This window comes from Triturus cristatus, chromosome 10 (genome assembly GCF_964204655.1).
Source record: "Triturus cristatus chromosome 10, aTriCri1.1, whole genome shotgun sequence".
Classification (NCBI taxonomy): Eukaryota; Metazoa; Chordata; class Amphibia; order Caudata; family Salamandridae; genus Triturus; species Triturus cristatus.
In genome coordinates, this window is record NC_140593.1 from 119,005,786 (window position 1) to 119,021,509 (window position 15,724).

A 15,724-nucleotide genomic window follows, 5' to 3' on the forward strand; every position below is an offset into this window, starting at 1 on the left:
TAGATGTTGATTTGTGAAAGGTACTTAAATGTGAGCGTGTCACTGTCTATAATGGTTCTTCTGTTTGATTTCATTAGTATTTTGGTTTTGTCTGTTGTGCATCGCATAGATATAAACTTTTAGTCTTACTTTAAAAAAAAAAAAATTGGCTCTGACAGGCTCCATTTCTGTAATTGAAAGCCTTCACTCATAGTTGCTAATTGTTTGCGAAAATGTTAGGTTTAAAACCCTTTTTTTCCGACGTGAGCAATTGCTGTCTTGGCCATTTTAAAACTGACTTTAATTCGGCTCTTGATTAGAAAGCAGTTTGTAGAGGGGTAGAAGAAGCCAGTCGGGCTGTGTGTACAATACACCACAGAGGCGTATCCTAAAAATTTGAAGTGGTCAAAATTTATATTTTGCCTACAAAGCTTTGTAAAATTGGCAAAACCATTTCTTGAAAGACCAATCGCCCATTCCAATTGAGTTTTGCTAATATTGTTTGTGTAAAACCTAGTATTCATTTTCTTAGCTTAACCCCTTAGGCACTTGGCCATCTCCCGAACACCCCAATGCTCAACAAAGAAAAAAAAAAGAAAATGTATATATGTGGGGAAGTTTGTGCTTAAGCTTTCAAATATTTTTTTCACTTCAAAACAGTGTATATCCAGACCAAAACAGCATTCTTCTCTCACATTTTGTGAATTCTAACAGCACCCAACGTTTGTGGTTTCAAAAACAAGCAATCAAGAAAACAGCCAAAATATAAGTTTTTGGGAAAATGGTACTAAAGTTAAGTGCAAGAAATATGTTCCACACCCCTAAAAATGACATCAAGAAAAGGTTTGCTGCACTAAGATTGTCCCCTTTCCAGCCTTCAGAAACGGGTAGAGTTGTAAAAATAAACGTTTTTGCACGGTGGTCAATTTACGGTTTCTATCTACTACTTTGGCAAAGAGGTACGACTCCCCTCAGTGAACCCAGAAAAGCAGGTATTTTTGAGAATAGACCAAGTTTTGAATTTAACACAAGGAAAATTTGCGTCTGTCTGATCATGGTTCCCCGTCTCCCCTGTATTAAAACATATTGTTGAAATAAAATATAGAGCAAGTATGAAATCTCAGAAATGTGATGTCTTAATCTGTAACTTTAGCACAGAAGACTGATTTATCTATAGTGTTAGTTGGTTGTCCAAAAACACAATACTCAGAGCTAGCAACTAAGCTGCTGTGTACGATCTGTTCATTTGATCACGCATCAGTTCATATGGTAAAATCTATTAAATGAAAAATAGATATGAAGAAAACCTACCCACTTTTGAAGTAGTGGTTATTTGTACCACTCTCTTCGGGGTTACTGATCACTCTTATCGTTTATCAGGGTGGTCTGAAGTTCTCTAAGTGTTTTGGATATAGCATTCTGCATTAGAGAACATGCTTGAAGCCACACATCCACATCACCCTGGACTTCCTTGGCACTGTAGTTGCCAGAAATGCCAAGGGATGGTAGGAATCTCTGGATGCCGTCGAGCCAAAAGCCAGAATCCTGCAACCATCTCCCATGGTGAGTGTAAGGAAACTCGGATTTCTTTGCGAGTAGTTTTAAAGAAAGTGTTGGTGGAGTGAGGATAAAACCCACCATACTCCCTGTGGGGGGAGGGGGGGATAGTTTCGGGTATTTCCGGACAGGCAGCATATTATGTAATTGAGCTGCCTGTACAGGCTGGTCATCCACTCCATACCTTTCTAAAAATGTTTTCCTATGGTGGATAGTGGGAAGATTGCTTAGTAATATTGTTAACTTCTTAAATAGTTAGCTATTTATGCACAGATATTATTCTTGCAGGAAGTAAGTGATGGAAACTTTGTTTCCTAGGAGCTTCATGCTTGTAAGGAATTGTTTTACAAGATTAATTTATTAATGATTTGAAGCAAGGCTGCTGCCTTTGCGCTGAAATAATGTTATTGCTTCTATGATTGCAAACTGAATGTTGTACTTCAATGTATAGATGTTTGAGTAAGTTTTCTTCTGGTTTCTTTTCCAGGTTTAACTATAGATCAACACACCACCTGGCATCCCATGGGTTTTATGAATTTTTAAATTGGTTCGATGAGAGAGCCTGGTATCCTCTAGGAAGAATAGTTGGTGGAACAGTAAGTATATTCGAACTTGAGAACAAAAATGCATTTAACTATGTCTCAAATAGCACTAGTAGTTTTAACACTCCGGACTAAAAATGGTCTATTGTAGCTTCGTAGTTGGGTAACTATTTTGGTAAGTTACTCCCCAAAAATTAAAAACAACACATTGCTATTTCTGGCAAAAGTTTGTGTATGTGCAATTTACAATATCATACATTTACGTGCATTGTGACTAAGCATCTCAAGGCCCCCTCTCTAGCCCCCCCCTTCTTTGCATGTAATGTTTATCGTAAAATATCTCCGACACTGGGCTACCAGATAACAAGTGTCATTATTACAAATAGCTTTCATATGTTGTACACCATTTAGATACTAGCAAAAGTGTCCTACACACAAGGTTTAAGACTAATACATTGCAAGACATACATCACATACTCACTTTTACTATAGGGCTTTGGCCTTCTTTTTTTGTTTTCTTAAATTGTATTTTAACTTTATTCCCTGTTTGCATGGTCTGCATTTCTTGCATCTAGTAAAGCCAGGTTCACTTAGCAACCATGTTTTCTTAAGTTTAAATTTCCATATCCATTCCCTCCTATTTTCTGAACGTTACACTAGATCTTCCTGCACCTGTTTGTCAGTTGTGGCCTGCCCGGTCTTTTCTGATAAAATGTCCTCTCACTTTTGTTTTCCTACCTGTTGGGATGCTGTTTCTAATACCCTTTCTTATAAGCACCTTGGCCTGAATATATTGGCTATATCTGCTTGTGTCTCGTAAAACACTTAATCGCTGTTGCAGTTTCTCCTTAGTCAAAACATTTCTCAAAGCTGCTTGCATGTTGCAAGCTACTTTCCACTATTGGTTTTCAGTAGTGATGTTTCCAATTTCTTCTGTTTAATATAGATTCTGATGGCCAAAAACTCAATTTCTGTATGGATCATGGTGATAGTGAAGCTTAAAAAGAGTGAGTTATTGTGTACCATAGCTACACAGTTTATGGCGTTTTTTAGTTCTCTTCCATATTATAGATAGGTTAATAAATTTCTGTGCAAACTCAAGGAGATGATGGACGCTGAAACTTCTCACTCACCCCCAGTCTCAGATGTCCCACTGTACATTAGTAGGTCAGTTGAACACCTACTTCTTCCACCATCCATAGCTGGGGGTGAAACGGGTGTCAGATGCTGTTCCCTTTTTTATTTACCCAAAATATATTAATTGTTTAAACATAAATATTTTCAGTCAAGCACAGGTTTGTCATACGTAAAGTGATTAACTTATATCTGTTAAGGTTGGGATCCCAAATGTTTGATTTCAAGCTATCATCGTATAGTATGTTAATGTAGGAAGATGGTATATCCAATTCCGTCGCCAAGTAATCATTCTCCTGTCCATTTTCAAGTATTCCATTTAATAGATCTGTGATGTCTTTAATATATGATAGAAGGATTGCCTGTATCACTTTAGAGTCTGGCCTGGGATGTAACTATGAGTTAGTCTGGTGGATTAGGTAGGTCTTTTTTATACTTTGTAAAAACTGGCGCCTGTGGGTGGTGTAGTTTTATGAAAAATATGAATCTTTGCTTAACCCATTTTCTCTCCTTTCCATCAGTTAATCATAGTAATTTTGTTTAATTTTGGTTTCATTTTAATTTGTGTAATTGCCAGATATTCAATTCTAGTGGTTCTTCCATAACACTGTCGTTCAATTAAAAGTGTGCGTCACTCACATTTATTTATACTAGAACACAATATTTCACCCATATCTGCTGGTTTTACAGTAAAGTCATAATTGTTACTTAGTTTGGCAATTATAAAATTATAAGTCCTAGCCACGTACAACTGGGTCAAAGCAGCAATATTACACATTGTTCGTAAGCATTGGCATTTCATAGGAAATTACCATATTATAGCTAGCAAGCAAAGAAGACCTAGTGTAAAATTCAGAAGATCCAAGTCCATGAGGAACCAATTAAGTAGAGACTTGAATTTTTAACCTAAGAAAACATGGCTTTAAGAGATGCTAGAATTGCAAAGCTTGTAAACAGTGATTCAACTTAAAACTTACAATACACAGGCTTTAAGAAAACTTAAACAAACAAGGCACGCATACAGTCGTAAAAGTGAAAATGTGGTATCTCAGTGTTTTTCAGACCTTTCTTTGGGCAGCAAGGGTTAGCCAGTATATAAGAGAATATTATGTTTTGAGAGCTATCCGCAATAAAGACATTACCAGGTAGCCTGGCATTTTAAAGTACTGCACAAGGGTAACCGAACTTTTGAGATATTTTGTGACATTCTGTCCCACGCAATGTAAGGGGAGGGATGGAGATGCTGGAAGTAGTTAATTCTAAAAGAGGATACCGGGGAACTACAAGTGCTAAATATTGATGTAGAGGTGATTGTACATTTATAGTGTTATGGCACAGTAGGACATAATACTTTATATTAAACTGCTTTCACAAGTGCCATAAATTTATTTGGAATTGTTTTAAAAAACATTCTAATGATTACATTATGATTTGGAATAGTGGTGGAAAAGCCAATGATTTACCTAATTAAATGTGTCATAGAATTGTGGCGGAAATGACAACAATACTTAATGAAAGAAATAATGAAAAATTTAAAAAATTCTGCAAAATACTGTATTTTTACTGTATCGTAATGCACCGAGGGGGATGCGGGGACACAGCAGAACCTAGCTGTGAAATTAATCCTCCAATGCTGCGCACAGGAACAATGCAACACCTGCATTCGAAGGGCTTACCACAGGTGATTTTATTATGTGCATTTACACATCATCCAACATATTTCGGTCCTGCTCAGAACTTGATCACAGAATAATTTCAGGACCCTACCCCCATGTTAATATACAAGTTCCCTTTCATGTTTGTCACTTCCTTTTCCTTGTGCTATACATGGGAGTTGTACTCTTTTTGTTTGTTTGGTCCTCATGGGGGATCACCCCTTCCGAGTGAGAAAGTGGAGTGGTGCCAAAAATAAGATACAAAGTGACATTTAAAAACATTAGCTACCTGTCCTAATATGCATGTGACACGGTTTCATTCCATCGTGTTGATTCTTATTCCACACATGATTAAGTTTATTCTTGCGGGCTTCTAGAAAAAAAAAATCTAGTTACTGATCCTATTCTGCATTATCGATTTGTTTCTTTATAATGGAACTCTGTGTTCACGTTACATTACAATAACTTATCAAATCATATTTATTTCATTCAGACCCAGCCGGTTATCCACTGTCAAGTGGCATATCCTGCCCCACGTTGATCCTCCTAGGAATTATGGTCTCTTTTTCTATCATTTCCACCTTATGGGGGATCTTCAACGTTGAATCCTTCCCCGTCGTCAGGCTGGGAATCCCTGGTACAATGAAATAGCAGTATACAGTGTAAAACATACAGTATATAATGTTTTAACCCTATTGCCATTTTACAACATTGTATGATTACTTGCACATCCACCTCATTTGAAAGGACCCACATTACAGCCAATCAGATGGAAGCTCAAGCTCTCCTTTTCCCCCTTGAGGCCACCATAGCTCAGATTTCAAATCAGAAGTGTGAGAACAAATATGATGAGCTTGTGACAGGTGAGGAGGTAGGGTCGCATATATAAAACATACCAATGTTGGAGAACTGGAGTTACAGATAAGTAACTCATTTCGTGTCCAACAGCAAATTTTTTGTATAGTCACATTCTCGAATCAGAATTGCAAGCAGTACACATTAGGAATGCAACAAAGCGGTAAGCAGGCTCCCCTTTAATATAACCAGTTTCTCAGGGCTGCCTGTCCCACTGCTGTATCCACGTCTAGGCAGTAGGGCTTCGTGACTGTTTGTTTTTTGTGTTGTTTCCCTGGCCCCTTTGTCCGAGTCTAGTTTTTTTGTGCTTCCTCGACCTCTGCAACCCTTGCCCCTGTTCCCCCCCCCCCCCCCTCCCCTCCCAAAATAGGGTTACCATACACCATGCCCCATTGTTGTTGAAGCGTGCGGCACGTTCAGTTTAGAAAGAGAATTTAGTTTGTACAGGACATTGTATTGATCTTTTCAGACATTGCTTCCTCACTTGAATCCATATCTGATGGAATGGATTCCCTGCTTGTCATGTGTATTGTTTTATGTAATGTTTTTTCCTATGTGAATTATCAAAACTCAAAAATAAATATTCTTTCTTAACTATAGTTTCTTTTATCTCACAAAAATGTTATTTGTTTCCTGTCCTTGGATTCTTCCTCATGTTTCTCAAGACTTGCCTCTATATCTGCTTTTAAATGTTGTTTTTAGTTGTAATTTATCCTCTTCTATTGTTTTTACTTGGAATTGCATGCCCTCAGGGCTATTTCAGTATGTTTCACCCGGAGTTCTATGTGTCCCAATGAGGATTATAGGATGTAATCGCCCCATTCCTGTAGTAGCTCTGTGCTTTTGTCGCTATGACTTGACATTATTGAAATTTCTAGCCCTCTAGGGATTCTTTTCACCCCAAAATGTTGACAGTGCAGAGCAGCCTCCCCCATATATTAATTTTGTTTGTGCCAGGTGAGATATTCGGATCAGTGCTTCCTTTACGCTTTCTCTGTAGTCAAGCAAAGTCTAACATGTCTTTCTCAATAGAGTTAAATCGCCCATGGAACCTGAAATTGTAGTGGATGTGGTGCACTCCTGGCTGGGGGTGGGGGTACGCGGCTAAACCTAGACGTCGGATTACTTCCCTCAACACCGTTCACGCTGAATAATGCATGCCTGCCCTCGAAGGGCTGTGCACCGGTGATTTTATTATATTCAGTTACACATCATGATAATGTTTTTAAACCTCATTTGGGGGTGGGAGGTCCTGAAATTATTCCGTAATCAAGGTCTGAGCAGGACCGAAACGCATTGGATAATGTTGTGTAATTGCATGTGTGTGTATGCGAGTCTGTATGTGTGTGTGTGTGTGTGTGTGTGTGTGTGTATATATATATAACATATATATACTTTTTTTTTTTCCGACCATATGTGGCATCAGTTACATGGTTAGTGTACTCCTGCCATGTAGTGTTTGGCTCAGATGTTTGCTAGTTGTTTTTCTTCGGAGAAGTCGCTGAAGTCATGAGATGTACTGTGACACTTCCTCTTGGTGTACATTGCCCGTGGACACTGACTCCATGTTAGATTGAGAATGCACATGGGTGATGGAACACACGCCGTTCCAACATTGTCCTCCGTGTCATGCCTAATACTCATGCACTGACCACCATGAGTAATGACATTTTTGCCAATCCCCTGACAATGATTCCACCACCTGCTTCTCATAGTTTGTTCACAGACAATATTCCGATACTGAAGTAAACTCTGTTGGGCACACATAGCCACATAACCTAGTGCAGCAGCGGGACCGGCTCTACACCACAGATACCTTTGGGGAGGAGATCCTCTTGGTGTCCAACAAGAGCAGGATGCCTGCTTTTCGGACTCCCCTTCGCGCAACAGTGCTCTCCTCATTCAGTGGTCTCCCAGCCTGAAGCCACTATCTCTGAGCAGAGATGACCAGCTAGACTATGTGGATGCAGTGCTGAATACTTGGCCTCAGATCAAAGCCTAGAGTCTAAGTGTAACTGTGACTCGGGGAAACTGAAAACCTATGCATCTCATTCTGGTGCAGAGCACGGCTCCTAGGAGAGTCCGGCATAGAGCCTCGAACATGGCAGTCAAGGCATGTCCGCCCACGGGCTGTAACGCTTTCCGGCTCGGGTCGGCACTGACCAAAGCCCTATGAGGGTGTGAAGCCTTCAATCGAGCCAGTTGATGCTTAAGCTTTCCTCTGCCCTGAAGACCTCAACCGGACCCAACCATGATCTGCATCAAAGCTGCTTGCGGTGATCAAACCCGCTTCATCATGGAAGCCACAATATCTACTCCGAAACCTCATTGTGGTCCCAAGGACCAGAAAGGACCCAATCCTTCAAAGACTCACCTGGACGAGGGCATTGATGCCCGAATCTTGGAGAAGTTACAACCAGAGTAGGACGCTAGGCAGCAGTGCCTCTTCATTGAACTCCTCTTCGGCAAGATTGCTACCAGGTTGCCTCCACAGCTCCAGCAACAGTCTGAGTCTATCTCTTCAAAGGGGAAACTTACTTTTGGGAAAGAGCCCCCCCCCCCCCCCTCCTCCAATGCGCGCCTTCTATCTTAGACACACAGGGACACAACCACCAATCCTGTCCCTCTTTTCCACAGCTCCACCCCTCCACCACAGCCATCTACTCCTTCACCATTGCCGCCGCCAGTGTCTTCAAAGGGGTTTCCTTACTCACTCTCGTCAGAGCAGTCTCTACAGGCCATATATCTCCTACAGCAAGCAACTAGATCGGGGGTCTTCAACATTTTCTGTAGTGAGAGCAGCTTCTGATCAGTGAAAATCATCATGAGCTACTGAAGGCTAAGCAACTTGCGCATTGTTACCAGACACCCTCATGCGCCGCTCCATTATCTGTAAGCCACATGTCCATACAGTCGGATACTATGGTTTGAACAAAATACTTCGACAGGACTGCCATGTCTGTCAATGAGTGTGGTCTTTAAGGATGTATGAACATGTGTGCATATGAATGGGATAAATGTGTATGGGTGACTGAGAGCCTATGTTGTATGTAGTTGTAGAACTGGAATACCTTTTGTCATATGTGGCACCGTTGCATAATACAAACCTATAACCATTTTTTTAAATGGGAGAAATTTAAAGTGCAGAAAACGTACTGTTAAAATGTTCATACCATGCAACGTTTTTCTGCACTTTACATTTCTCCCACTTAAAATAATGGCTGTAGCTTTTAGTGCTAAATATGGCACCTTTTCTACCAGCCACTGGGGCAAAATCCCAGCCTTGTGTAAAGGCCACAGTTAACTGAATCATTAACTTTGTTTAAATGGATTCCATAACTCATCATTTAAATGTAATCCTATTTCCAAGGAACACATTACAAACCCCAGGCACCTTACTCCCAGTGGTCTGTAGACAAGGTGTCATATTTAAAATAGAAGAAAGAATGCAGCCATTTGTTTAAATGGGAGAAATTTAAAGAGAATCATGCTTCATAAAAACATTAAGATGCAATTGGCTTAATTTAAAATAAAGAAAAACATTGACTTAGTGTTTCATAAAAATATTTTTATTTACATTAAATTTCTCCTATTTAATGAGGACTGTATTTTTCAGTCATTATTATGGCACAGTGTGTACTTACTGGCTCCTGAAAGCAAGAGTTCTGCTGTTTGTAAATGTGTGGGAGAAAATTAACATGAAGTTACCTTAATCATTAAGGCAAGTTTTCATTTTAATTTTCTACCATTTCAGAGCACTCAAACATAATTTGTTCTCATCCTCCAATTTTGAGTTGACTAGGACTTATTTAAGAGTTAAACACCTCAGTGCTTTAGTTCTTCATCTCTGTGCCCTGGGTCATAAATCTGACTCCAGCACTGCTAATTAACTGGCCTTTGGTTTCTGCAGCCTGAAGTAAATCATGTAAAATAAACACAACCTTCCCTTAATTTTAAAAGACCAATGTGACCCAGTGCTTTTTCTAAAATGACATTAAGGCTGTGTGCTACTCTGAGAGTGTCAACGAGCTATGATCTACTGACTGAAGACACCTGCACTAGATGAGCATTAGTGTGGACCGCTCGGATGACCCTTACCTAGATCACGGTCAAGTCCGAGCTTCACTCCCTGATGATACAGCTGCGTACCATGAGGGTTATCAGCATGCAGCCACACACCATTAAGTGAACATGCATATAATCGAAGAGGAGGATGAATTCCTTATGGAGACAGTCGGATTGCTTGGTTCACTTCCTCCCTATATTTAGAGGATTCTAAAGTCTGCCTCCGAGAACTTCTGAAAGCCAGTCAAAGCCAGGGTGAAAAAGAATCTTAAACTGTCACACAGTGACCTAGTGCACATTAGTAGACAGGATCCACAAGATTCCCTGGTGTTCCGCACTGTATACAAGTCACTGGTGATGCCTTCTCTCCGGATTATGGCAGTAAAAAGATAGATGCTGTGGGGAAGAGGGTGGCGGTGAGAGAACCTACCCATTGGCACATAGCTAATCTGGTCCTTTTACTATTTAGATATGATTGGGCACAGTGGGAGAAGACTGAGGAACTCTCATAGGTGTGGGTAAAGAAGCACCAATCCACAGCTAAGAATGCAGTAGGAAATGTTACAGCAACAATGAGTAGTAGCAAAGAAGGCTCCAACAAGAGTCCTGCCAAACTGTGACATGTCCCACAGACCACCCACACCACCCCCGATCTCATAACACCTGTTGAGGGAAAATTGTGCGTTTTCCTCACTGTTTGCTGATCATCATGTCAGACAAATAGGGCAGATAGCTGTCTTCTAGCACGGCTACTGCCTTGAACTGCATTTCACCTCTCAACATCCCACCATGGTCACACGAACTTGGCTGCAAACATCTCTTTTCTTCTAGAAGAGATGTATGCGTTCTGCGATAAGGGACAATAGAAGTCGTGCCCACACATCATTAAGGGACATAAACATAAAATAGGTTTATGAAGCTCCGATTTCCGCAGCGTCTTGGTGCTTGGAAGTGTGAGGGGGGGGATCTGCTCCGTTAGACCCTGCAACTTAGTTGGAAGGGAACAACCAGGATTTAAGCGATTTCCTAAAATGCTGCCTATTTGGCCGCAGCCTCATAGCAATTGGCATCTTGTTCCACAGTTTAGCTGCACAATGGGATAGTCTCCTGTCTCCCCATCTTGCTCTGCCGATTTTGGAGATTTGTACGAGTCCCGCATTTGTGGATCTAAGATTTCTCATGGGCGAATACCATAAAAACTGTTTCTGAATATGAACAGCACCTCCTCCGTATAGTGCCTCGTGAACCAGACAGACGGCCTTGAATTCCACTTGTTGCTGGATAGGTAGCCAATGTAGTGACCTTATACTACCAGAGGTGGGATGGCCTTTAGGAATGTTTAATGGCAGTTGTGCAGTGGCATTTTTTAAAGAATGTAATTTAGTCATCTGCGTCTGGTCAATACCCAGGAAGAGTGCATTGCAGTAGTCCATTTTAGAGAGGATAAGAGCTACTACCACCGTTTTCCTGAGTTCTTGAGGAATAAAGGGGAAAATCTTGCATAAGATCTTCAATAAAAAGAAACAGGAGGGCGTTAGGCGGTTAATCTGGCCTGCGAAATTTAGCTGATTATCGAAGATCACTCCTAGATTTTGGGCCTTAGCTGTCGGACAGGGACACTCACCCGCCTCTAATGGCCACCATGTTTGATTCCACAGGGTTAGGCCCTTGCCAAACTCCATAACCTCTGTTTTATCGATGTTAATTTTAAGAACATTTTGACTCCTCCAACTCATGATTTTGGTCAGACCGGTATGGAAGCTGATGGCAGTGGTCTCCGGATGTTTAGATACGGATATGACCAGCTGAGTCATCCGCATACGAGACCAAAGTGAAACCATGCTCTCTGAGTCTGGCCAGCTGAGTGACCTAGATATTAAATAGATTTGGTGATAAGGCCGATCCCTGCAGCACCCCGCTCAGGAGATGGAAAGTGTCAGATTGCAGATTGTCCCAGTGTATGCTCTGCTCCCTAAAAGCTAGAAAGGAGGAGAGGAGGGCCAGGGCTGTCTCCCCAATACCCACAGCCTTCAGCTGCCGCACTAATACCGTATGATTCATGGTGTCGAATGCTGCTGATAGGTCTAGAAGGATAAGTCCCGCTCTGCCCCCTCCCCCCCACTCCCCCATCCACCTGTCTGCGAATCTCCTCCATGGCTATTATCAGAGCTGAGACTGTAGAATGACATGATCGAAAGCCATGCTGACTGGAGTCTAACAGGTTATTGCAATCAAGATGTTGAGTTAACTCCCGGTTCACTGAGTTTTCACGAATTGTGGGTGCTATTGGCAAGCACGACATTGGTCGATAATTTTTAACCTCAGTCGGGTCCTGAGTGGGCTTTTTCAGGATCGGCCTGATACAAGCTTTTTTCCAGGCACAGGGAAAAATCCCTGACTCAACTACTTTGTTTAGGAGGGGAGTTAAATGGGAGCTAATCTTTTCTGAGACCAGGTGTAGAACGGGGCGGGGGGGGGGGGGACAGGGATCGTTGGGTGATCCTAATTTAGTTGTTAAAAGGAGGTTCACTTTCTCTTTTGTAAGGGTCAGAAACCCCGTTAGTTGGCTCTGAGTAGCATTCTCAGAGGGCAGCCTTTTAGGTTTGGCAGCAACGTGAGCTGTATTGAGGAGGTCACCGTAGATTAGTTGCCCCTTCGTTTGAAAGAAGTTGGGCATCTTATTACAGACTGCTTGGACAGGCCTAAACTGGTTGGCCTGCTGCGGCTTAGATAGGGCTTGGACTGATTTAAATAGCTCCTTAGAGAAGTTTTGGCCGCCCCAATTTTTGTTGTAAAGTAGCCCATTTTGGCTTTTATGATGGACTCCTTGTGTTGTTCGAAGGCTAAGTTATATTCCAATTTATGCTCCTTACTGTAGTCTGCTCTCCATATTCGTTCAACTCTCCTGCCTTTTAACTTTATGATTTTATGGTCTGGTCCATACCATGGCGATGTCGTCTGGAATCTTCTTGTTCGAATAGTTTTTTTCTGGGGCTACCTGGTTGACCGCTAATCTAATCCAATTATCAAACTGGTAAACTGCCTCATTGTTATTAGTGACCAATGTGGGAGGGCATAAGTCAAGGGACTGTTCTAGTTCGTTTCTCTGTTTTTTTATGACAAGATCGAATTTTTTCAACGTGTGTTCTGTTTAAAATGGGGTTGTTGGGCTGCATTATTTTAATTTTAAAATATACAGCCTTGTGGTCGGACCAGGGTAATGAGGAAATGTTGACCATAGTTGTTGGTAAATATGGGCATACTTGTATACTTCGGCCCATCTTCCATCTGATTCCCCTCAATCGCTACATCATATCAGAACCTTTCCGAATGACAACTCTTCAAAATGTTAATCCCCCTTCTTCTGCAAGGGGATTTCATGCCATTACTTGATTTCAAGGATGCTAGCTTCCATCCTTCAATCCCTACTGCCCAACGGAAGTACCTTTGCTTTTTGGCAGATGAACATCAATACAGTTCAAAGTACCCACCTTCGGAGTCCCCACAGCCCCAAGGATGTTCACAAACTGTCTGACAGTGGTGCTAGCACATCTCCGCAGGGAGGGAATCCATCTCTTTCCCTACCTCCTCAATTGGCCGATCAGGAGCAGGTCACAATGTTTTGCTCACATGCAAGTTGTGGTGTCCTTTCTTCACGCAACGGGCTTCTCTATAAATTTCACCAAGTCCCATCTGCACCCTCTTTAAATACAGCCCTTCCACTGTTTCAACCTAAGTATGGTTAGCATACTCCAACGTGCAAAGGGTCTTAGCTTTTTAGCACCTGCTGCCTTTTTCAGCCCGACTGTCAGATCGGTTTTCACAGTCGTGCTTTTTGTCTTGAGAATGATGGCATCTTGCATTGTTCTCCTTGCAAGGTTGCACATGTGCCCTATTCAAGATTCTTTGGTCGTCACAAGCTCAGGGTATGTGGGAAGATCCAGTGTTGGTCAGTGCACGGTGCAACACTGCAGTGCTGGTCAGCCATCACCAACCTGGTGCAAGGCAAGCTTTTCGCAGCACAAGTTCCGACTGTTACCATTACCACAGACTCCTCTCTCATGGACTGGGGCGTGTTTCTTACAAAGTATATAATCAAAGTACAGTGGCCTTCTGAATACCAGGATTGTTGCATCAATTGCTTGGAACTTCTGGTCATTCAGCAAGCCCTCAGTCTTTCTGCATCTCATTAGTTGCAAGGTAATTCTGATGATACACAGCTCATCCTTACCCTGGATAAAGAATCCACAGCAGCAGAAGAAAATTTCCAACAATGTCTCTGCTGTCTTCGACTCTATGAAGATCAATCACCCTAAGTGCATCAGCCAAAAGACGGAGATTCTGTTGCCGGGAAAATGTAATATCTTCACACCCAAAATGTGGTGGACAACAGACGTAGCCCCACCCCCTAATACGGAGGTCACTGCCAAACATCTAGGAGTCCGATTTGATACTTCCCTCTCCTTTCATTGGCAGGCATTGTCGGTAGCAGGAACCTGTTTTCATTGGATAAAAACTCAGAAAAAATTCTTTGACCGCCTCCCAGCTATAGCTCGCAAGTCCGTGGCAGTGGCTTTGATCTTATCACGCCTAGATTATTGTAACAGTCTCTATGCAGGAGTAAAGAAGAGTACTCTGAAAAAGCTGGAGACTGTACAAAATGCAGCAGCCTGAATGATACTGAAATTACCCAAGGGGTCATCTGCCTCTGAGACCCTCCAAATACTCCACTGGCTACCAATACACAAGAAAATTATCTTCAAAATCCTTGTGAAAACGTTCAGAGCTGTAAAACAAAGCGGACCCAAATACCTCAGGACCAGATTAAAACCCAATGTACCTGCACGCAATTTGAGATCCTTCACGGAAAATCTGCTAGTCCCCTCTCCCCCATTTCCGTCTGAAGTCCAAAGGAGGAAAATCTATGGCTGTACTGGGAACAAAAGCTTGCAACTATTTATCCACCCAGACTTACACAGATGGAGTCCATGTTTAAGAAAAGACTGAAAACCTGGATCTTCACAGTTCCAGATGGTTTGGCCCTGCCCCTTATCTGACCACAGCGACATTAGAGATTCACACTGTGACACTGTCTACCAGTTTCCAGCGCCAAGATGCTCCATTGGAGGAAAAGCCAGCGCTTTACAAATGACATCATTCATTCATCAGAACAGATAACATGATAACCTTATATTACACCCAGAAAAAGGGCAGAACTTACTCCTCCTAGTTCTTACCTAGCAGAGCATCTGACACTGGATGCTCTGCTTCTGGCAGAGCACCCAGGGGGGGAAGGGAACGAATTTGCAGACCTGCTCAGCAAGCACGCCAAGTCTGCAAGTAAGAACTGCACTCCCGGGTCCTTCACACATACTTTCAGCTTTGGGGCACTTTGCGGATAGACCTGTTTCTCTCCCCAGAAAACGCAAAATGCATCACCCACAGTTTTTTTAAAAAAGTTTTATTGAGATTAGAAAAATCAAACAAGACAAAGGTTGCGGCTGTGCGTTCAACAGAAAGCAAGTAAGGAGCAACATTGTGACATTTCCGGTTCTTAGATAAACAATACCACATCATCAATGCATCAGACATCAAGACCCCATTTACCAATCCATCATCAACATCTGTCCGACCTGAAACAGGGGGATCTCTGACCAAGGATCTATCCCTAGGGTTCCAAAGCCACCCCCTTCCCCTGATCATATCTCGGTCATGGGAAAAAGCCATGTAGTCAACATCACCTGACCCCAGGCACCGAATACCCCTGTGTCCTAACCCTCACATGACCACTCCATCTGCGTAACATTGGTGCAGCACAACCTACCCCACTCCCGTGGGAGCTATTCCGGGATTCGAGGATGGCGGGGTTGAGCCAGGTAAGCCTGCAATATATGTTCTATAAGGGCCCCAGATGTCCCTAGGACGCGCCACTGTGGG

At 42.1% G+C, this 15,724-nt stretch overlaps 1 protein-coding gene across 1 annotated transcript in view; it reads left to right on the plus strand.

The window, feature by feature from the left end:
- The window catches only part of STT3B (STT3 oligosaccharyltransferase complex catalytic subunit B), a 449,914-nt gene that overhangs the window by 80,969 nt on the left and 353,221 nt on the right, over window positions 1-15,724 (plus strand). Inside the window, exon 2 of the mRNA XM_085630572.1 lies at window positions 2,024-2,132. Coding sequence (XP_085486698.1) covers window positions 2,024-2,132 — 109 coding nt within the window. The remainder of the gene's footprint in view (window positions 1-2,023; window positions 2,133-15,724) is intronic.